At 29.9% G+C, this 23,702-nt stretch overlaps 1 protein-coding gene and 1 long non-coding RNA gene across 2 annotated transcripts in view; one reads left to right on the top strand and one right to left on the bottom strand.

The window, feature by feature from the left end:
* LOC124355385 (dystroglycan 1) overlaps positions 1-23,702 on the top strand; it is a 62,788-nt gene that overhangs the window by 7,154 nt on the left and 31,932 nt on the right. The window contains 3 exon segments of the mRNA XM_046806508.1: positions 1,555-1,778; positions 10,032-10,238; positions 18,054-18,182. Of these exon segments, the coding sequence (XP_046662464.1) occupies positions 1,560-1,778; positions 10,032-10,238; positions 18,054-18,182 (555 nt within the window). The 5' untranslated portion in view covers positions 1,555-1,559.
* On the bottom strand, positions 14,647-21,051 carry LOC124355386. Its single transcript, XR_006921758.1, has 3 exons — positions 20,759-21,051; positions 15,962-16,456; positions 14,647-15,157 (listed from the first exon to the last, which is right to left on the bottom strand). It is a non-coding gene; the product is annotated as an uncharacterized LOC124355386 (long non-coding RNA).

Genomic DNA, 23,702 nt, shown 5'->3' with positions numbered 1-23,702 from the left:
TGAGGCTTCAGTAAACCCTTTATGTGGGTATCTAAATCGACTTAAATAGACACCTCCTGGCCAAAATTCTTCATTGAACACTGTGGACCACATTGATATAGAACCCCCATTCTTGCAAGAACTATACCCTACGTGTTTTATTTTTTCACTTTTTAATTTCACAATTACCCTTTCAACAGTTTACTCACTTATGTCTTCACAAAACACAATTACAAAGAATCTGGACACAAATATAACATACATGTCTGAATATTTCCACTACTTTTAGCTTGTCATTTCTTCTAGTTGCCCAGCTGGTTAAGAATTATGTTTTTATATTATTAACATCAAAAATGTCAGTGTTAACCTCGTTGTCACTTCTCACACCTCCATTAAATCAGGAGATTGCTGATATACGGAAGCTAACTTAGTTGAAACTGGATCAGAGATCATACAGTTATCTTGTGTAACATTAGTCACTTGTTTACTTTCATACAGCACAACTTTATTTGTGTTATTTTTCTGACAGATGCCAGAGAATTTCACTGTCGTCTTGATTTTATCAGGTGATTGTTTATTCACTATTGATGATGAATTGAATGATGGAATCAAAGTGCTTCTGCTAGAACCATCTATCTGAGAGTTAGTTACTGTAGTCAAAACATATTTATCATCATTAACATTTGGAATGTTTATGTCACAATTTTTTCCAGCATTATTGTTTGAATAAAAAGGTTTGTATTTTTGGGGGTGGATTTTACAATTTTAGAGTTGGAAATCACATTTCTGTCATTAGATAGATGTCACCAATTGTCTCATTGTGACTGTTTAGGACCAAAGCTAACTTAGTACTTTTAGCTTGCACTTAGTTTTAACTGTTCACGGAGCTCAAGTTGATTCTATGTAAGTCAACAATGTGATCGGTTAGAATTTGTATATGTAAATTACAGTCACAGGGATTATTGCTACAATTGTCTTCTTTTTTATTGGGTGTATTAGCATCGGAAACACTTACAGCATTTTCACGTTGTTCCAACTCCAGCTTACATTTGTCTCACACAAAATGTGATATTTCACTTTGAAAATGAATAATCTTTAATTTATTTACCAGCACAAATAAAATGAAGCGATCTCATACAATTCCCATCACACATCACTCCTTCACAGTTATTCGTAACTCCTTTTTGGACAAACTCCACATAGCGTGCTTCTACTCATCGGTGCCATTTAAAAATGTTTTTGTAAGATAGCATGCTCTCCATTTTTGGCTTAAACCATTTTTATGTTATCCTAAAGCAAAGACTGTTTGATATATTCAGTTGGAAGAAAGATAATTTTCTACAAGATACATGTTTTTGTTAAATTTCATCTAAGAACAGGTCAGCTGATTAGTTATGAGGGGTAGTTCACAGCAAAAACTGCCAAAAATTCCAATAAAAATGGAAGGTTTTATAATATTTTTATTTCGTTTGAGTTTCTGAAAACAAAAATGTAAAAACATGAATACGCTAATTTTTTTTAACTGTAACGGACATTGTCAAAGCAGTACTTTAATGGAGTTTTCTTTGTTTTCAGACAAGATGAGAGATCTGAGGGTGGTACTGCTCCTAGGCAGCTGTATTGGTCTAATATCTAGTCAAACGGAGGATTTTGCCTTCGAACAGGAAAACATGCCAACACAGTCACTGCCACCACTGAGGAGGTTATGGGGGATCCCCGACTCCAGGGGGCAAGTCGGGAGGTTCCTGCAGATCTCTGTACCAGTGGACGCTTTTGAGGGAGTCATCAGTAAATACGAGGTGAGACGTCATGTCATACATAAAACAATTTTCAATTCAAGAATGTCAGGAACAAATTTATCAATGTCTTGTTATACATAAACGTCTATGACCTTTCAAATGATCTGTAATCAATAATTAATTTTATAAAAAGTATTGGGTTCTTAATAATCAGTACAGAATAATTTATATTTATAAAGTTACAATTACAATTACAAAAGTTACAAAAATTACAATTGACTGATTGTGAATCTTATATAGCACATGAATTATTCAAATTAAAATTTGCTTTATTGTGGCCGTCTTCGTTTAGTACTATTAAATCTCAGACACTTGCATTCTTATATTTGCACTGTCTCTAACACAGATTCAAAGTCTGTTTTAGGCCGCTCGTCCATCGGTTATCCGAGCCTTGTCTTTATGTATTGTTTGTGAAACAAAAATTAGCTTGAACCATTTTCATTATGATTTGCTGACATATTTGAGCAATAAAACTGGTTGTATAATAATAAATAATAGTTTAAAGAAAAATATATGTGAGGGTTAGATATGACAGGTAATTAAATTTAGTTTTAAACATAAATAGGGATTTTATGTTTTAGCAAAAACAAAACAGTTTTATATAGACTATTTACAAAGTTTGTATTAACCTTTTTATATTTAATGATATAATTACGGATTATGTTGACACCAATAGAAGGGTTTTTGATTAGTAACGTTGGAATGGTAATGTAAATTAACCAGCTTCTCTAAAAGAATTATTTTTATTAATTGTTGAGCAACGTTTAAAATATTGGTAGTAGATAGATAAGCATTTACTGTGTATTAAGTGATATAGCCATTTATAGTAACATGTACTGTGTATTGAGTGATATAACCACTTATAATAGCATATGCTGTCTGTGTATTGAATGATAAAAGTCATCCCTATCTGCAAATTTTACAGTATTATATAGAAACGGGACATTTGAAGAATACATGTAATGCAATTAGATTTGCTTATTGACTTACTCTAAAGTTGTAGGTGATTTTCTCTGATTACTCTTGAACTAAAAATGTTGTAAATTTTAATCCCTTTTTTGTTATATATTGTTAAAAAATGAAAAAAAAACATCTTTAGAAGCATTGTGGTGCCAATTATACGTCTTTATCATTCGTATGTTTTAAATATTCAATCCAAATTTCATTTCAACACATTTAAAAAATAAAAGAATCTACTTAAAGCCAAAAAGCACAATGCAAAAAAAAAGAAAAAGATAAATGCAAAGCACTTCTTTCAGTGTTGGAAACATCTCTATTAAGTATTCTTTTATAAAATGAACAAATGTGCAGTAGGCTGTACTGTAAAATCCATAGATTTATATCACAACTGAAATGCAGTTCTATCACCAAAGCAGCATGTAATCATATTAATCATTAAATCTAGGTAATTATAGTAAGAAATTCTATGTACAATTAAATAATCACTTCTTAAAAGTGGTTGTAATCTCTAGGTTTTATAAACCGATAGGAAAGATTTTATAATTACTCCTGTTAAAGTAATTGTGAAGATAACAAATACTTCAAAACTTTTCCTTGTTTACATACTTTTACAATAAACTAATGGTTATTTTAATATAAAACATGACCATTTTCCCTCAGAAATCTCATTGTATCTTTGGCCCAAATAAAGAAAAACTAACATGATCATTAAATTTATTAAAATTTATAAATACTAATATAAGGCATTATTTACATAATTTTGTTCGCCTTAGCAAACCAAACATCTTTACTTTTTAAATTCTGTAATAAAAAGTTAAGCCATTATACTTTTATTGACTTACGCCAAAATTGTTGGAAATTAACATAAACATAAATTTAAAATAAGTATTGAATGTTTATATGGATAGTTATTCCAGTACATAAATGATTGGGTGGTTTTTACCATTACAAACAATTAACTACCCAAGTTTGAGTTTAAAATCAGTAATTTTTTTGTTTCATTAAAATAGTTTTTCATAAAACTGCAAAAATGTACATTTTTTAAAAACTGATGTAAAATATATTAATGTAATAACACATTTAAAAAACTTTATAATTGAACACCATACCTACAAAATTAAGCAAATCTTATATCTAAAAATGTATGACAATATTTAACATAAAGTTTCCCAAGTATTGATTCAGTTTAGTTCACTATTCCAAGAAAATTCTAGAAGACTACTTGCGATTAAGCATAGCCTGAAAATTACATGATACTTAAGATTTCAAAATAAGGTTGGAATTTGCTGTAATCTTAAAAGAGTTTATCATGAAATGAGATGACTTAATAGGCCAATAGAACATTACAATGTTATGAGGCTCATCAAGATTTAAGAATACTAAATACCGAATAACAATAAAAACTACTGTTAGAGCTAAATCCTGAGCCTGTACAAATATAATTAACTAATGAAATGTTGAAATTGCACATCAGCTAATTCTTCTCAGCCAATTCTAAGATCAAGACAAGCAGACAGGTTAAATATAAAATAATCCTCTGTTTCTTTCATTTTTATGTAAATTTTTATTTCTTTGTCAAAACTTACTAAGATTCTACACAGCAGCTAATTAATTATACATTTGTTGTTTACATTATTAAAATCTTCAATAATTTGTTGAGTTCTGTTTAAAATGTTTTTTTTTCTTTCTGTTGACGGTCTGTCCAGATAATGGGTTTGACAATCCAAAATATAATCGTCAAAATATTTCAGGAATTTTGTGCTTTAAATTAAATGCAATAATAGAATATATAAATCATATATATATATATATATATATATATATATATATATATATATATATGTATATTTACAAAATTATTGGTGATTTGACATGTGATACGAAAAACATCAAATCCAATGTAAAAAATGCCTGAAATACTATATTGGTTCTACAATAAAAAAATCTAAGAGTAAGAATGACAGGTCACCATTATGATTTCAAGCATAATGATGAAACAAAACCATCAGTCATTCATGGTAAAATGCAAAAAGAATCTTGAAATATAAAGCTTGATATAATCTTGAATATAATAATCATTCAGATACGTCAAAATTAAGAAATTTAGAACAAGCACGTCAAATTGTCACAAAATCAAAATTTCCTTATGGATTTAATCTTCTATAATTAATTTAAATCATCTGAACACTCATCACATCTTTACAATCAGTTTGTATTTTATGTTTTTGGTTATGTTATGTGTTTAATTTTGTTAAATTGTACCTGATGAAGCGTAATGCAAAATATATAGTACATCAATAGTAATATTTTGCCCTTTTTCTACATATATATAATCGGAATTTGGTAGGTTTTGGTTAACCTATTTCAAAACCATTCATATTTATCAGTAGTACTAACAAAACAAATATTTGTTACTGAACAATCCTTGGTGCAGCTGTGTGAATGAGCCTCTCTCATTTCTTCTGGGTCATTGGCTTATCAAGGGCACCACTTGTATCATCAGCTTATTTATACCACTCTTCATGGTGGAACTGCAATAGGACAATCATTGCTATATCTCGTCACCAGTTCGTAGTGCTGGTTGGCTGGACTGATTAGATCTGTGAGGTTCTAATGTAACAGTCTCATTGGTGTGTAAAATCTACAATCGTTATTGTGGGGATTAACTAAAAAATATATTTTGATTTAACTGAAATCTGCAAGCGTTATTGTTCTAATTTCTTGAAAAACATGACTGAGTCATTAGTAAAAAGTATTTTGACGTCAACTATACAAAATGTGCATTTTGTAATTTGTTGAATAAAATCTTGATTGATTGATTTGAACTTGTTAAAGAACAAACATTTAGTAATTTAGTAAAATACACAGGAATATAATTGTTGTCATCTTGGAGTCATGGGGTACTCCTTTGGGGATCTTCTTTGGTACTTTTTTATTATTTTGTTTTTTAGCCAATACAAAATTTTCTAATTTTGTGTTTTTACTTACCTTTTGTTTAGCTTAAGTAATGGGAAAAAAATTGTAGAGTTCAAATTAAGTTTAAAAACAACTTTAGAGAAAATTTTCTTTTAAATCTTACGTGTGCTGAGGGCAAGAATCATAAACACGGAGAGGCCAATGTGTAAATGTACTATTGAGAAATGTAGCCTTTTCTCAACTCCAAACAAATGTAGCCTTTTCCCAACTCCTGTTTGGAGTTGAGAAAAGGCTACATTTGTTTTATTTGGTGTGCCTAGATATAAACACCGTACAAAATTACAATTATTAATTTTGTGTCGGTATCATTGAGAACATACCCTGTACTATTATGTTTTCATTTGGATATGTAAGGAGAGTATGAAATGCATCGCAGACTTAAAACTTCTTATAATTTAACATTTATGAAGTTATAGACCATAATGGGTGCCCAATACAGCAAAATGAATTGGCAACCACTTCTCATAAGTGGCACTCTTTTGTAAAAAATCTTCAGTATGCAGGAAATAAGAATTATATTTTATAACAAAATACCAGAAAATGTTAGATTAGAATTTTATACTCCTAAATTCGACAGTAAACTGTACCAATACAAAATAGATATAAAAATTTATTCGCTGAGCTTACAATATAAGTAATAAATTAATGTATGTATAATATCTAAGATCACTCAATGTTTTACTATAAAAATACATTAATTAAAGATAACAACAGCAATGTGTGTGGGGTTAACAATGTGTTTTAGTTTTGTAATGTAAGATTTCATTAATTTAAGACACAATTCAATGTATCTCGTGATACTTAAGAATAAAGAATATTTTGATTTATTGATTAAACAGTTAAACTGGGAAAAAACTTCTCTCAGCAGAAACCATTGTTACTACACAGTAAAATTATACATGTAATTACAGTAGTTGCTTGGAAGTAAAGTTAATTTCACACATAATTTGTTAATTATTATACTCCTAGGGATTTTAAAGTTTGTAGGAAAAACTAAAAGCCAAACTTTTCTGATTATACTTTTAAGCCCCTAAATCTTTCTCAAACATTATTTTATGTAACAGTGTGTCAACCATTGAATAGAAAAACATTTTTATGTTCATTTTTTTCTTGAAACTTAGGTTTAATATGAAAACTTTTCAGCAGTATTTCTTGCTGAGTATATATATATATATATATATATATATATATATATATATATATATATATATATATTAACATTGTGAGTAGTATTCTTTAATTTGAGAGTAAAGTAAAGTTGAGATTATGTTACGGTGAGTTGGTACACTTGAAATACAATGTTCAGGGAAGTATGTAGCCTAGTCACTGATTGACTGACAGTAATGATTTCACATCTTATCAGGAATTGTCTCATCAAACAGGGCAAGGTTGGCATGACAGAGAGTCATTTGATAAAAATAGATTACCCGCAAAATGATGTCATTGTTTAGTTTTTGTCACCTGTCCAGTATCCGCATATTTTTAGCAATTCCTGCATAGTAATTGGCTGTAAAGTGGTCACCCTGATAGTAACATACGTGCCAAGGAGGGTGAAATCCATACCATCTGACCTTCAACAACGTATTTGGTGGTTTAAAAAAGCTGATGTACTCATAAATTGTAAGTGCTTGGAACTCTTAAGGTCACGGTTTTAATTATCTTCGAGCATAACACAAACTCTATTTTTTTAATTAATCTGGACAGGTTTATGAACTAGTAACAAAAAGATGTTTTTGAGGAAGTTTTTCAAAATAAAATTCTTATTGGATTTCATCACAATATAAAAATCAAACATTTTCATAATTTTATTTGAGTAGTCCGTGAGTAAACTGAAATAAAATAAATCAAATGATGTTTTTGTTCTTTTGTTGTTTGATATTTTTGTTTTTTTTTTTTTTTTGATACAAAGAAAATAATGTGGGTTTCTGTATGTTAAGGATATCCATCTCAACATTTCACAAGAATACAGGTGTTGAGAAAGTAAAGAACAGATTGGAGTCGTCAAACAGCTGGCTCTGTTCCATGTTCCATCATCACGATAACAATTCGTGTTTGGTGATTCATTCCTATCACGTCAGTGCTTATGAATTGAAATATATCTTTTTTCTTTTATCACATTGCACTGTGAAAATGTTCAGCATTGTCTGTTCATCAACAGTGGAAACGGCTGACAGAATATTAAATAAAAACACATAATTTGTTTTGTCTTCTTTGAGACTCACTTAGGTTTTTATTTGAAAATAGAATTGAAAGCTCATGAATTTCAGAATTGAGTGTGAAAGTTGATGTCTGCCTCCAGACCGACGACAAACCACATTCCCGGCTCAATTCAAACATCGCTCAAATGATTGATAACTGTAAACTGCAATTCTCTTCATGTTCATTAAACCAAAGTCGAGATTGTCATGTTGTTGACAATGTTAAATCTCAAGTTCTAATTGATTGTTTTTATTGTTCTAACTTATTCATCAACAATAAAACATTACGATGTTGATTTCCAAAATTTCAAGGACTGTGTCAGTGACAGATTATATTGTTTATATTATCAACAATAAAGTATTGATCCAAACAGTGAATACGTGTTGATGATAGTTTTCATGTAGTTTACAATTTTCTTTGTTAAATTATTGTTTTATGCTTGTTTACTTTTTGAATAGTATCAGTTTAATGTCTCTCGAATGAAGATGAATTTCCATAACTAGGATTATAAACTCATAAACTCAATTGAAATATGTAAAAAATGTAATTGTGTTAACAATGTTTCAATGCAATATCAAGCAAAAACTTAGATGGCAGTTAGTTTTAATAATTGTATTTTTTAATAGTTAATCTATAGTGAATTTTGGTCAATTTGTTTTTGGTTTAATTCCTGTTGTTTAATTTTAATTTAGTCTTTATAAAGTTTTGATCGGTTTCAAATTTATAGGCTGACTTAACATAAAACTATAACAAGAATTTGTTAATGATTTGTAACAATCTTTGGTTACATCTGGTAGTTGGAGTATTCTATGTGACCCTCTAGGGAGAATTCTTGGTTAAAATAGATTTCCTTGTCCTATAAACTTACTTTAATGGACAGCTATAACACTTCAGTATCTATTCTTTATCTTGTTTCTAAATCTTTTTAGTAGAAGTGTTTTATAGCGTGGTGAATAATGTAGAAAAAAATAAAATTCCAAATGATTGTTTGGGTTCTAGAGAGGTCTCAGTATAACGGCTGTGATATTTGAAATCAGGGATGAAATATCAGTAAATACATCACTTTTGAGTACTCTATTGTGGTTCTTTGTTTCAATTGTACTATGTTTACAGTCATGTTTAGCAAACAAGAAGAGAAAAGTTCAATAAAATCAAATTGATATGATTTCTGTAGTTTTCTCTCAAGGATCAATAATTGGTCTACTATTTTGTTAACTATTCAATGAAACAAAATATTAACTTATAAAACACTTGATGTTGATGATAATACATCTGTAATTAAAGTATTAATTTTATAAGATTTTAATTTTTTTAAGTTATACATTAACACCTTCACTGCTGGTATTTAGTGAGTGAAGATAACTATTCTCATAAGACAGTAAGTGCACTAGAGCGTCTGCCGAAGTCAATGTATTAATAATTTTTGTATAAACTAGAATGAAACATTTTGATGACTTTAACATATAAAAACAAATGTTAAGGCAAAGTTATTCTTTAATTAAGTCAGATAACTTACAGTTTGGGATTCATATTTATAAATAATTATTGCCTCACTTAAATAAAATAAAAATTATGATTATTAATAATAGCGTGAAGTCTTACAATGTATTCTCACTATGTATTCACTTCTTAACAAAGTTTTATTCAACATTAAACCATTTTGTGAACTTTAACCTTGTTATCTGTTGAAACAGTTTGCTGAAATGTACATAAAAAAATAATCTTCTAAATTATTGTACACCCTCATTTAGAAGTGTTTAAGCATTCATTTGTATCAAGATGTTTTAAAATACAGTACTCTGTCTATGTTTAAGAGAATTTTTGTATCTGGAATCTTAAAAGCATTTCGTTGTCGCTATTTCCAATATCTAAAAAGAAAGACTGATTAAAAATTTAATTTGATGCTTTATGAAAGCAGATTAAAATATTAATTATAACACTGTAGGAAAAGTATCTTCTACTGTGATTTGTTTATAGCCATGAAATGTTATATTGCAGTTATGATCATAAACTACAAGCTACAAGTATTTGTGGTTATGAGGAGCGGTTGTTATAGAATAGTATTTTAAATTAAATGAGGAATTGTTGTCTTTGGTATGAGTGTAGAGTATATTTCAGGCGTCAGGCGCTGGAGGAAAGGCGCTGCCGAGCTGGTTACGCCTAGATTCAACCACTGGGCTGTTAGAGGGAGTGCCAGGGGAGGGGGACGAAGGCGAGGTGTATATAGCCATGGTGGCGGTCGGACCACAACGACAACATACTGCCAAAGACTACTTTGCCATCGAGGTGCTGCCGCATTCGTATACACAACACTCACTCATCAAGGTTGGTGGATTCAGTATTCTTTAGGATAATGTAGAGTTTTATTTCAAAGAAAACAAACAAAATGTCTTGGGTCTAATTCAACTTTCCTGTACTTAGTAATCATATCTGATGTTTTTTCCTTAGAAGAAAGGAATTTCTTTCCATATATGTGTCATTCATTCAGTGGTGTAGATAAGGGGGGGGGGGTGTTGAGGGACATATAACCCCCAAAATTTGTTCCAAGTTTTTTCTACCATTGATTCAATTGAAATGTTGTACAGTTCTTTTGTCAGGAGCAGGTTGGAGTACAGTTCTGTAGTTTGGGATCCATCTTCAATGGGCACTGGCAGTATTTTAGCACTTTAACAAGTCCAAAACAATTTCCTTCTATATTTATATTACAAACAGTTTAACTGTCCTTGTGACCGAGACCTTTCAACGGCGATTCTTAGAAGAATCTTTTCATTTGATATACTAACATCCAGAAGAAACAAATCTGGTCTTACGTTTATTTACAAAATTATTCATGGTCCCATAGACTGTTATGTTCTTTTAAATAAGATCCAGTTGTTTGATCCAGCTTTTTTTGTCCCCAGATGTAACACAGTCCAACACTGCAATTTTCAATTTTTAAAGCCTTAAGACTTTTAAATTTATTTAAGTAGGGGGTAGATGTATTCAATAACATAGTTGGTGAGTTCAAATCCCAAAGTGACAAAATTTGTTGAGTTAACTTATATAAACTTTGTAAAATTATAAACCATTCAATTTTGTATATTTTATAAAAATTATTCTATTGTTTAGTTAGGTATACCAATTGTCTGAACTTGTACAGACTATTATTTTAATTTATTAATTTTTGCTCAGCCTAATATTCTTATTTAAAGTTTTTTTTACTTTGTACTGAAATGTATTGTTTTTTGTTTAGTTTTTTGAAGTGTCAAAATAGCTATATGGATATGGCATCTGTGGCTATTGTATATATAATTAAAATAAATACAGAAAAAATGTTTCAGAAATAAACTCATTTGAATATATTTAAAGGATTTTATCTTTGAATTTGACTGGCATTAGACACATTTTAAACAATGTCTAATGTATAAGAATATTTATGTACATATCATGATTTCGAGCAACCATCTCCTATTTTGTACATATGTGAAGAATAGTGTCTTCTCAGCAAAGTTGGACTGTAAAGCATGCTGGTTGTAGGGAGTTCTCTTCAAGGAAAACCCAATGTTCTAAATAAAAAATTAAATGTTATTCTTGAATTGTGACCATCGTATCCTATTCCTGAACCATTGTGTCATTTCTGTTATATCAACTTGAAACTGATATTCCACTGATATGGCTTCGAAACGTTGGCTCTTTAATTCTAAATTCAAGAAGTTCTTATGGCTGCAATTTTAATTTTATCTCAAGTACTTTGCCAGGTTCTTTGATAAGAATTGATCATTTAAATTCTTTCACGGTCTGTCGATTGATGTTCTGGGCATCTCCAGAAAATCCTGTAGTTTTCCTGATGCAAAAAAGGGCTCTGAAAACGGTTGTACGTTAAATATATAACTTTGAGGAACCATTTATATATTAGCAGGTTTCCATTATCATTTTACCAGAAACTGTGAAAAACTGCACCTTCATTGAAAAATTCAAATCCCATACCCATACTATATTTAAAACCATTTCTTCAAGCCAATATATATCTCTTTAACAGGTGAAATTCTCAATAATCTTTTCTATTGCATGGTTATAAACGCAAGTCAAAATTTTCTCTTCAATTAAGATTACTGAAATGTTTATCATATGATTTGTCTGAAATTCTTCAGATGTGCTCCGAGGAGGTCATTAAGCACTGAAATCAATCAAAGAGGTATTGTTTCTTTTGTCATCAATTATAATATTTCTGTTGTAAGAAATTCCTTTGTTCTAATATCGTCAATAATGAGACAAGCCTTGTTTTCTTGTCTGCGATTTGTAATAAAGGTTTTGTTTCTGTTGTCCTCAATTTAGTTAAAGATAGCTTGTCTCTTTTGGCTTAAATTGTAAGAGAGGTGTTGTTTCTGTTATCTTCAAGTTTGTAAAACAAATCATGTTTCTGTTGTTTTGAGTTTTAAGAGAGGTCTTGTTTCTTTTCATTTCAATTGTAAGAGAGCTTGTTTTTGTTGTCCTCTGTAGTAACAGATGTATTTTTTTCAACAGTTGTTTTTGTAACAAGAGGTCTTTTTGCCGTCTTCAGTGGTAAGAAATGCTTTGTTTCTTCAATATGAATTGAATTGAATCTGATGTTTCTAAAAAGTCCATTGCAAATGGATCAAAAATAGTTTTTAGTATACTAATATCTTAATATGTACTTTTTATTTATGTAAGTGACTGAATAAAATACAGTATACTTATTTTAAAAAAGTATTTAATTTTTGAGTTTTGCAGTTAACCTCTCAAGGACAGTTACCACATTGATACAAAACAGTACCAAATGGATAATTTAAAATAGCCTCTGGTGAAATGTTAATGTAGTGATAACACGTTTATTGAGTAATGTGTTCAGATAATTAATACTAATCGAGTAAGGTTATCCCAGTTATAAAAATAACACAAAGGTCGGCAGACGGACTGTATCACATCAATGACTCGCATGATGTTGTTGAAAGTTGTACTCTTAACAGTATTACCAATATTTTATATTGATGCAAGCTATCGGAAATATTTATTTCAAGACTTTGTTAATTCCTAGAACTTTTGTTTTATTTTTGATGTTAGTATCATGGTTAGACTAACAGACAACCTGACACAAACATTTTGAAATTGATTTTAGGTGTAGTTTTGGACATTAATCATTAACATAGAATTAAATAACGGCATATACTTGAGCAATTCTTGAGTAAAAACTAAAATTTGGGTTGATTCAGAGCAGAAAGGCAGATTCATTAGTATCTAGTTAGTTTTTTTGGTATTGGTACCTATTTGGTTGGACATTTTCTTTATTATTGTAAAAACCCACTTTTCAGTCTATTAAATGCTCTGAATTAGATATTATCTTTATTTACATATCTTGGAGATTAATAATTAATTTTGTTGTAACCAGAAATATTGCTTAAATTAGCAAACATTTTGTAACGTTTTTGTAAATATATTTGTTATTGTAGATCACAATTTAACTTCACCGAAAAGTGTTTCCTTTTTAGTTAATTTTTGAAATGTGAACAACTGTTTGTCTACAGTCAAAATATGGAACTAATCAATGGCATTCCTGCCTCCTTATTTAGTGGCTGTATTAACCCTTTTACTGCCGGCCATTTTTTTATCGTACCAGTCAAAATTGCCAAGGGGGAAAATCGCTGTTGTGCATTCATTTACAAAAAAATGCTGTATCTTTTTTATTTTTCATTAGATTTGCATGAAGTTTTACTTTATTTACTCGTATTTAAATGCTGTTTTTTAAATAATAAAAAGAAATTTTAATTTGAAACAAACTCGTTATTTAATTTTAAAAATTATGTAAATAAAAAATAAATAAAAAAATAAAAATTGTGTTTGGCATCTGATAATTTATTTTTAAAATTATACTAAAATTTTGAGCATGATATCATTATAAACTAGAGCAATTGCTTAGAACATATACCAAATTTGAAGGTGCTACCTTGAAACATAGCTGCACTATGAGGATTTTCCCAAAACTGGTAGGCCTCCTCTAGGCCTACCAGTGGAAGTTGAAGGTAAACTTATCTGTGCCACATCCCCCTCACTATCTAATAACTCCTCATTATCTGATGGTAAGATAAAGTCAGGATCGTCATCAGTGTCATCCACATCACTTTGATTGTCATCAATAGCCCTAACACTAATATCAGAATCGTTCTCGGCATCTGAATCTGACAAATTCTGAAGGAAATTGTCACTCAGTTCGTCTTGCACTTGTACACCACCATCGATTAGACTGTTAATTATTGTTCCCTCACTCACAGGAGAGTTAGATGTAATTCTTTTACTCATTTTATCCTTGATCAACAAAAGTAACACTTCAAAAAACTTTCGATAACATTGTAAACAACAACAATGAACGAAAATTTCAGTAATCTAACCCGATCATCTGGTTTTGACAGCTGTCTAGGTAGTTCGTCAATTCTAGTCAAAGACGACGAAAATAGAAATCCAAAGTTCTTCAAATGGCTTTTTTCATTATCCTTTCCTCCTAAACAACCAAAATACCGAATATTTCGGCATTTGAACATAACAGTAGCCAGTAACAATAAAAAAAACAGACGTCCGACATATCGGACGTTAGCGTTTTCGGCAAAAATGCCGACGTCCGATATGTCGGACGTCGGCAGTAAAAGGGTTAACAGGCCTGTTTTTAAAATTTTTTATTACTAGTGGGCGTTTTAGTTAAAAAAATAAAAAAAAAAAAAAATAGGAACCACTCACGTTTGAGTAAAAAAAAATGTTTTCTTTATGTGTTACAAACATATCTGTTAGTCACAAAAAAAACTTAAATGATACTTTAGAATAAATTTAAAATTTTTAGTATTAAAAATGTGCTTACAAAAACATGTATTTATCACTACAATATTTGAAACCACTACCATATTACAAGTATGACTTCTTGAAGAGAAACTGTGTAGTGTCAATAGTGAATAGAGGGAATAAAAAAAAAAATTAAAACCTTTTATATTTATGGTGTTGAAAACTTTGCGTTGTTTCGTAAATTGTTTAGTTGTGGAGAGTATAAGAAACTGAATAAGAATGCTCCACAACTAAGTCATACATATATGGATATAAAAAAACAAATATCCATTCATTTAATTTTCACATGGTTTTGTAAATTTTATACTATAAACTGAACCAGATTAGCATTTTAATTACTGAATCCGTACCTGCCTTGTCTCCACAATGGCTGCAGAAAAATTCAGGTTTCTGAGTTTTTAATGGAATAATTTTCTTGACTGCAACATAAAAATACTTTTGTCTGAAAACAATTGAGTAAACATTTATTTTAATATACAAGGCAGCCTGAAATAAGCAAATAAAATGGTTTGGTGTAAAACAGTACCAATAATGTTTTTTATTATCCTTTTATCTTCAGTCGTAGTTGAATGCACTTCGTATCTCAAGATTATTTTTTCATAAAACTGTGATAAACTAATTAAGTTCTCACCACTAGTAATACAAAGTTACTGTTGATATCAGTATGCTGTAATGTTGCACTAGGCGTTGTAACATTTCATTGTTATACATTTGTAGTGATAACCAAATTGATTACAACAATATTCTGTACTGTTTTATACGACAAAATTAATCTTAAAAGTTTGAATGAAACAACTCAGATAATTCCATTATAAATGCTTTAAAACATATTGAACCAATACAATTTGAATGATCTTCAGGTCATTGTATGACAGCTGTAGAAAGATCAACTTGTCCTTGTGTAGATAGAGTAAGGCACCACTATTTTTTTACATTTGTTCATAATAACTTAGCTAACCAGTGGAAACATGCTGTGTGTCTCCCGTGTATTGAGAGATTGGAGCGAACTAAAATTCTAGCCAATTATGAATTTTATAGAAAATCCAATGTTTGGCCACAAAAGTCTCTCTGCATATTCATTTTAGATTAGTTTGTCAATAGACAACATTTTATGGATCAAGGTGGTCATTTGTCATGTGTTAAAAATCACTTGTTAAAATTAGAAACATGTAAATATTTATGAGATTTTGAATGAAACTCTTTGGAAAATTTAGATTACATACCACTAGCCACTTCTTTCATCATCGAGAGAATCTTAAGTCTTAGGCTTAACCAGTGTTGTGGCTAACATCTGTTGACTGAAGATCGCTCTGCAACAAGGCCATTGTTATGACTAACATCTGTTGACTGAAGATGGCTCTCTGCAAAAAGACCATTGTTATGACTTACATCTGTTAACTGAAGGTGGCTCTTTGCAACAAGGCCATTGTTATGACTAACATCTGTTTACTGTAGATGGCTCTCTGCAAAAAGGCCATTGTTATGACTAACATCTGTTGACTGAAGATGGCTTTCTGCAACAAGGCCATTGTTATGACTTACATCTGTTTACTGAAGGTGGCTCTTTGCAACAAGGCCATTGTTATGACTAACATCTGTTGACTGAAGATGGCTTTCTGCAACAAGGCCATTGTTATGACTAACATCTGTTGACTGAAGATGGCTCTCTGCAAAAAGGCCATTGTTATGACTAACATCTGTTGACTGAAGATGGCTCTCTGCAACAAGGCCAGTGTTATGACTAACATCTATTGAAGGAAAATTGCTTTATACAAGGCCAGTGTTTGACGCAGAGTAAACTGGAAAACCTACTTATTTGTTATAATCTAGAATATTGATATGTCCATTCTTCATTTAATAACGCTGACATGCAAGAACTTCACGATTATTAGTTATGTTTTTTATCAATAACATGACCACTATTAATATCTAAAACTTTATAATAAATGAATATTAACTTGCAATTTTAAGAATAATTTTAGAGCATTGATTTTTTTCTAACATTAACCAGTGTTTAGAAAAGTGTAAGTAATAAAAAAAGTCATGCAGGTATAAAAAAAGGAAGCAATCCTGTAGTATCTTCTATACTGGTCTCTGAATATAAAAGTTGCCATACAACTGTTGATCAGTAGATAGTAACCATGGTGTAACCTATCTGTCTATTGATGGAAAAGTGTGACACATAACATACAAATGTTGATCAGTAGATAGTAACCATGATGTAACCTACTCTTGACGGAAAAGTGTGACACATAACATACAATTTTTTCAGCATATAGTAACCATGATGTAACCTATCTGTCTCTTGATGGAAAAGTGTGACACATAACATACAATTTTTTCAGCATATAGTAACCATGATGTAACCTATCTGTCTCTTGATGGAAAAGTGTGACACATAACATACAAATGTTGATCAGTAGATAGTAACCATGATGTAACCTACTCTTGACGGAAAAGTGTGACACATAACATACAATTTTTTCAGCATATAGTAACCATGATGTAACCTATGTGTCTCTTGATGGAAAAGTGTGACACATAACATACAAATGTTGGTCAGAAGATAGTAACCGACCATGATGTAACCTACTCTTGACGGAAAAAAAAAAATGGTAAAAATGATGTAACATATCAGTCTCTTAATAGCAAAATGTGACACATAACATACAATATTGCGTTCAGTATATAGTAACCATGATGTAACCTATCAGTCTCTTGATGTAAAAGTGTGACACATAACATACAACTGTTGGTCAGTAGATAGTAACCATGATGTAACCTACTCTTTGACGGAAAAGTGTGACACATAACATACAATTTTTTCAGCATATAGTAACCATGATGTAACCTATCTGTCTCTTGATGGAAAAGTGTGACACATAACATACAATTTTTTCAGCATATAGTAACCATGATGTAACCTATCAGTCTCTTGATAGAAAAGTGTAACGAATAACGTACAACTATTGTTCATTAGGTAGTAACCGTGATGTAACCTATCTGTCTCTTGATGGCAAAGTGTGACACATAACATACAACTGTTGGTCAGTAGATGTAACCGTGATGTAACCTATCAGTTACTTATTAGTAAAGTAAGCCATATTTATATATGGCTTTCATGGATTATTCATGTAGATAGATAGCTCATATATTATGTGTAATATTGTTTGTTTTTGGATATTTGCACAATTAATAATAGCTTGGTATTCAGTGTAATTAATTACATTGTAAAGTGGTCAAGTGTGACGGTTATTTTTAGCCGAAGTGTTAAAATACATAAGTGTTACTTATAGTATACTCTTGTTGTTACAGGAAAGGTGCTCTCCAGGTGAAGATGTCACAACACTCACTGTCGTGGTAGACAAAGACTACAAGTCAATGACTACTGATAATAAGATCTCTGTATTGACCAACTTAGGGAGATATCTAGGAATGTCTCATGTAAGTCATTGTCATAAAAACTGCAATAATATATATTTATTGTCGTAATTTTGAATTCTGATCTCATTTCATGATGTTGGATAAAATGGACAGTCCAAAGTACCTATCTATTCAAAAGCAAATAGCGTAACTTTAATATAAGGCATAATTTTATAGCAACTTAAAAAAAAATAAAATAAAATCTTTTAAATTATAGATATTTTTTAATAATAAATAAATAATAAATAATACATTATGTCTTTAACTATGTTAATGTTTGATTTATCACTATATTGCCATCATCAACCGACTATTAATCTTTCTCAATGTAGAATGATCATAAATAATATTTTTAATTCTTGAAAAACAAATATCAGACATCACTAGATATTAGAGTTAAATAAATTTGTAAAACATTGTTTTACTTTCATGATTGAATAACAATAAATTCTAAGGTATTTAACCATGGTATTGCGTTTTACTTATATAATAGATTGATATGTATGCTATTAATCAGCAAATCTCAGAAACAATGTTGTGAGAAAATTTATAGTACAGATAAATAATATGGTTAACATTTTACCATCACTTACTGATATGATCAAGTAGGTTGGTACTTTGCAACATCAACAATAATTGCTCTTCATAGAATAGGATTTATACAACAGGTATTAATATGGTTAACATTTTACCATCACTTACTGATATGATCAAGTGGGTTGGTACTTTGCAACATCAACAATAATTGCTCTTCATAGAAGAGGATTTATACTACAGATATTAATTAATATGGAAAACATTTTACCATCACTTACTGATATGATCAAGTGGTTTGGTACTTTGCAACATCAACAATAATTGCTCTTCATAGAAGAGGATTTATACTACAGATATTAATTAATATGGAAAACATTTTACCATCACTTACTGATATGATCAAGTGGGTTGGTACTTTGCAACATCAACAATAATTGCTCTTCATAGAAGAGGATTTATACTACAGATATTAATTAATATGGAAAACATTTTACCATCACTTACTGATATGATCAAGTGGGTTGGTACTTTGCAACATCAACAATAATTGCTCTTCATAGAGGAGGATTTATACTACAGATATTAATTAACATGGAAAACATTTTACCATCACTTACTGATATGATCAAGTGGTTTGGTACTTTGCAACATCAACAATAATTGCTCTTCATAGAAGAGGATTTATAATACAGATATTAATTAACATGGAAAACATTTTACCATCACTTACTGATATGATCAAGTGGTTTGGTACTTTGCAACATCAACAATAATTGCTCTTCATAGAAGAGGATTTATACTACAGATATTAATTAACATGGAAAACATTTTACCATCACTTACTGATATGATCAAGTGGTTTGGTACTTTGCAACATGAACCATAATTGCTCTTCTTTATCTTCCCTCTATGTGTATTTCTTTTTTATTCATGTTTGTCTCTGTTTATGGTCCTCAAAGAGTGGTATATTTAATCCTGTTAGAATTGATTAATATTCTCATATCTCATTTCAGATTACCATAATGTTTTCAATTTTAAATTTGGTACTAAATGGTTATCACTAATATATAATTTATATTCCTATTTGGTCTTAAAAGATTTGCAAAAGCAATGGGAATTAATTTGTTGGAGTCCTAATTATTTCAACATTACAGGATTTTAATACATTTGTTTCTAGCTATATAGTCACCACATATTTAAACTCATTAAATTTTGTGATATGGTCATTTGATTTAAAGTACAACCAATGAATAACTCTTACGGCTTGCTAGCAACGTAAATAAAAAAATGTTCACAACAGGATACAAATGATATTTTGTTGATTAACGTAATGTTTGAAGCAAAAGAAAATGTTTAGAACTTAGTGGGTGGCACTATTTATTTTATAATTGTTGATTCACAAAGGAGTCTCTTGACGTCTCGGAGAGAGGTGATTACTATTCGAGAGAAGTGATTACTATTCGAGAGAGAGCCCAAGTTCCTGTTTATGACAAAGGTGTTGGGAATACTAACAATATTTAATTGTGTTTCAAAGAAACACCATTATGTTTGCCATAAGGTCACTTAGTAATAAAATACAGATTCTTAGTAATTTACTGTCTCCTCCCATAAATGTGGACTATTGAATATTTAATTATTTTACCTTCAATACTGTATTTGATTGTGAGGACACAATTGTCAGATTCGTTTATTGGCGGAATCTTCAGTAAAATAATGTTTATTCTGTTATTCTTGAATAAAGACCTTCATTTACTTTATGAAAGCCTAAAGTTGGGTATATCCAACATCCAACCCAAAATAATTCAAGTTATAATTGGATAAATTGGTATAAAAGTATTCAATGTGTCATATATATATTATTTCTTTTCTAATCATGAAGCTTATCATTTCAAACACCTGGGGAGGTCATGTATTTGTGTCAGTGTGTTTTGTTTTTGTGTTTTGTTATGTTGATTATAATATGTTAAATTGAATAAAAAAGAGGAAATAGGTATTGGGTTATAAGGGACTATTTGCTAATGAATTATTCAAATTAATATATAATTGAACAGTTTACTTACTTCCTTCAGTGACATAATCACATTAAAAAAAGTTAACACTGTAATTTAATTTTTTTAATTTAAGGAACTTAATAATGAAAAGTAATATATACAGAACTTAACATGTAAACAATCAGTTATTTAAAAACTGTTATTTGTGTAACATTAGGAGAAAATAAAATAAACTTGCACTTGGAGAGTACTAATGCAAGAGAGGAAGTGGACTCTCTTTTGATATCTGCAATGACTTGTTCTACAGGATATTACATAGTAGATAGCTGAATTCCAATCAAGTTTGCTGTTTGAACAGTAACTGATTGTTCAACTATTGAATAAGCTGTAACTGAGTTTCTTGTATTATTGAGGCTTGTCTTAAATGAACTGGCCTTCATACTTGACCTATCATTTGATGGACAACATTTTCTGAACTGTTTACTCTGCTGTAATTTTTAACTTTAGAACATTATGCTGTACGTTAACAATGAAATTCCTGTAATAAGCTTTTAAATCATATCGTGATTAATTTGAATAATTAATGTAAAACTTATCCTTGTGAAATATAAATTATTCAGAATTAAACATGTGTTGTGCAATTTAGTTATTGCTTGAATACTAAACATAATGACTGAAAATAAAGATAGACCAAATCTAGAAATGAAATCAAGCCAAACTAACTCTGTAAATACAAGAACAACATGACAAAAGAAGGTAGTAAGGTCATTAAAGGATACGCCTATGGGAACTAAGGAAAACATGATAAATCCAAGAGCTTTTAAGTTATCAAAATCTAAGATAGGCACACACAAACTGTATGCATGGGATGAAAGATGCAGAAATTCAAACACATGTTGACCCCACTACGTTATTTAATTTTCAGGGAAGCTCAATGATTCATATTATTAAATCTGCCACATACAGAATGATCAATGCTGATTCAGATTATGCTTTCTAAATAAAAACATACTCATTTTCAGGTGATACTTAATGATTCATACTATTAAATCTGCCACATACAGAATGATCAATGCTGATTCAGATTATGCTTTCTAAATAAAAACATACTCATTTTCAGGTGATACTTAATGATTCATACTATTAAATCTGCCACATACAGAATGATCAATGCTGATTCAGATTATGCTTTCTAAATAAAAACATACTCATTTTCAGGTGATACTTAATGATTCATACTATTAAATCTGCCACATACAGAATGATCAATGCTGATTCAGATTATGCCTTCTAAATAAAAACATACTCATTTTCAGGTGAAGCTCAATGATTCATATTATTAAATCTGCCACATACAGAATGATCAATGCTGATTCAGATTATGCCTTCTAAATAAAAACATACTCATTTTCAGGTGATACTTAATGATTCATATTATTAAATCTGCCACATACAGAATGATCAATGCTGATTCAGATTATGTCTTCTAAATAAAAACATACTCATTTTCAGGTGATACTTAATGATTCATACTATTAAATCTGCCACATACAGAATGATCAATGCTGATTCAGATTATGCTTTCTAAATAAAAACATACTCATTTTCAGGTGATACTTAATGATTCATACTATTAAATCTGCCACATACAGAATGATCAATGCTGATTCAGATTATGCCTTCTAAATAAAAACATACTCATTTTCAGGTGAAGCTCAATGATTCATATTATTAAATCTGCCACATACAGAATGATCAATGCTGATTCAGATTATGCCTTCTAAATAAAAACATACTCATTTTCAGGTGATACTTAATGATTCATATTATTAAATCTGCCACATACAGAATGATCAATGCTGATTCAGATTATGTCTTCTAAATAAAAACATACTCATTTTCAGGTGATACTTAATGATTCATACTATTAAATCTGCCACATACAGAATGATCAATGCTGATTCAGATTATGTCTTCTAAATAAAAACATACTCATTTTCAGGTGATACTTAATGATTCATACTATTAAATCTGCCACATACAGAATGATCAATGGCTGATTCAGATTATGCCTTCTAAATAAAAACATACTCATTTTCAGGTGATACTTAATGATTCATACTATTAAATCTGCCACATACAGAATGATCAATGCTGATTCAGATTATGCCTTCTAAATAAAAACATACTCATTTTCAGGTGATACTTAATGATTCATATTATTAAATCTGCCACATACAGAATGATCAATGCTGATTCAGATTATGCCTTCTAAATAAAAACATACTCATTTTCAGGTGATACTTAATGATTCATACTATTAAATCTGCCACATACAGAATGATCAATGCTGATTCAGATTATGCCTTCTAAATAAAAACATACTCATTTTCAGGTGATACTTAATGATTCATATTATTAAATCTGCCACATACAGAATGATCAATGCTGATTCAGATTATGCCTTCTAAATAAAAACATACTCATTTTCAGGTGATACTTAATGATTCATATTATTAAATCTGCCACATACAGAATGATCAATGCTGATTCAGATTATGCTTTCTAAATAAAAACATACTCATTTTCAGGTGATACTTAATGATTCATATTATTAAATCTGCCACATACAGAATGATCAATGCTGATTCAGATTATGCCTTCTAAATAAAAACATACTCATTTTCAGGTGATACTTAATGATTCATATTATTAAATCTGCCACATACAGAATGACCAATGCTGATTCAGATTATGCCTTCTAAATAAAAACATACTCATTTTCAGGTGATACTTAATGATTCATACTATTAAATCTGCCACATACAGAATGATCAATGCTGATTCAGATTATGCCTTCTAAATAAAAACATACTCATTTTCAGGTGATACTTAATGATTCATATTATTAAATCTGCCACATACAGAATGATCAATGCTGATTCAGATTATGCTTTCTAAATAAAAACATACTCATTTTCAGGTGATACTTAATGATTCATATTATTAAATC

This window comes from Homalodisca vitripennis, chromosome 2, assembly GCF_021130785.1.
Source record: "Homalodisca vitripennis isolate AUS2020 chromosome 2, UT_GWSS_2.1, whole genome shotgun sequence".
NCBI lineage: Eukaryota > Metazoa > Arthropoda > Insecta > Hemiptera > Cicadellidae > Homalodisca > Homalodisca vitripennis.
This window is presented reverse-complemented; position numbering and strand designations above follow the sequence as displayed.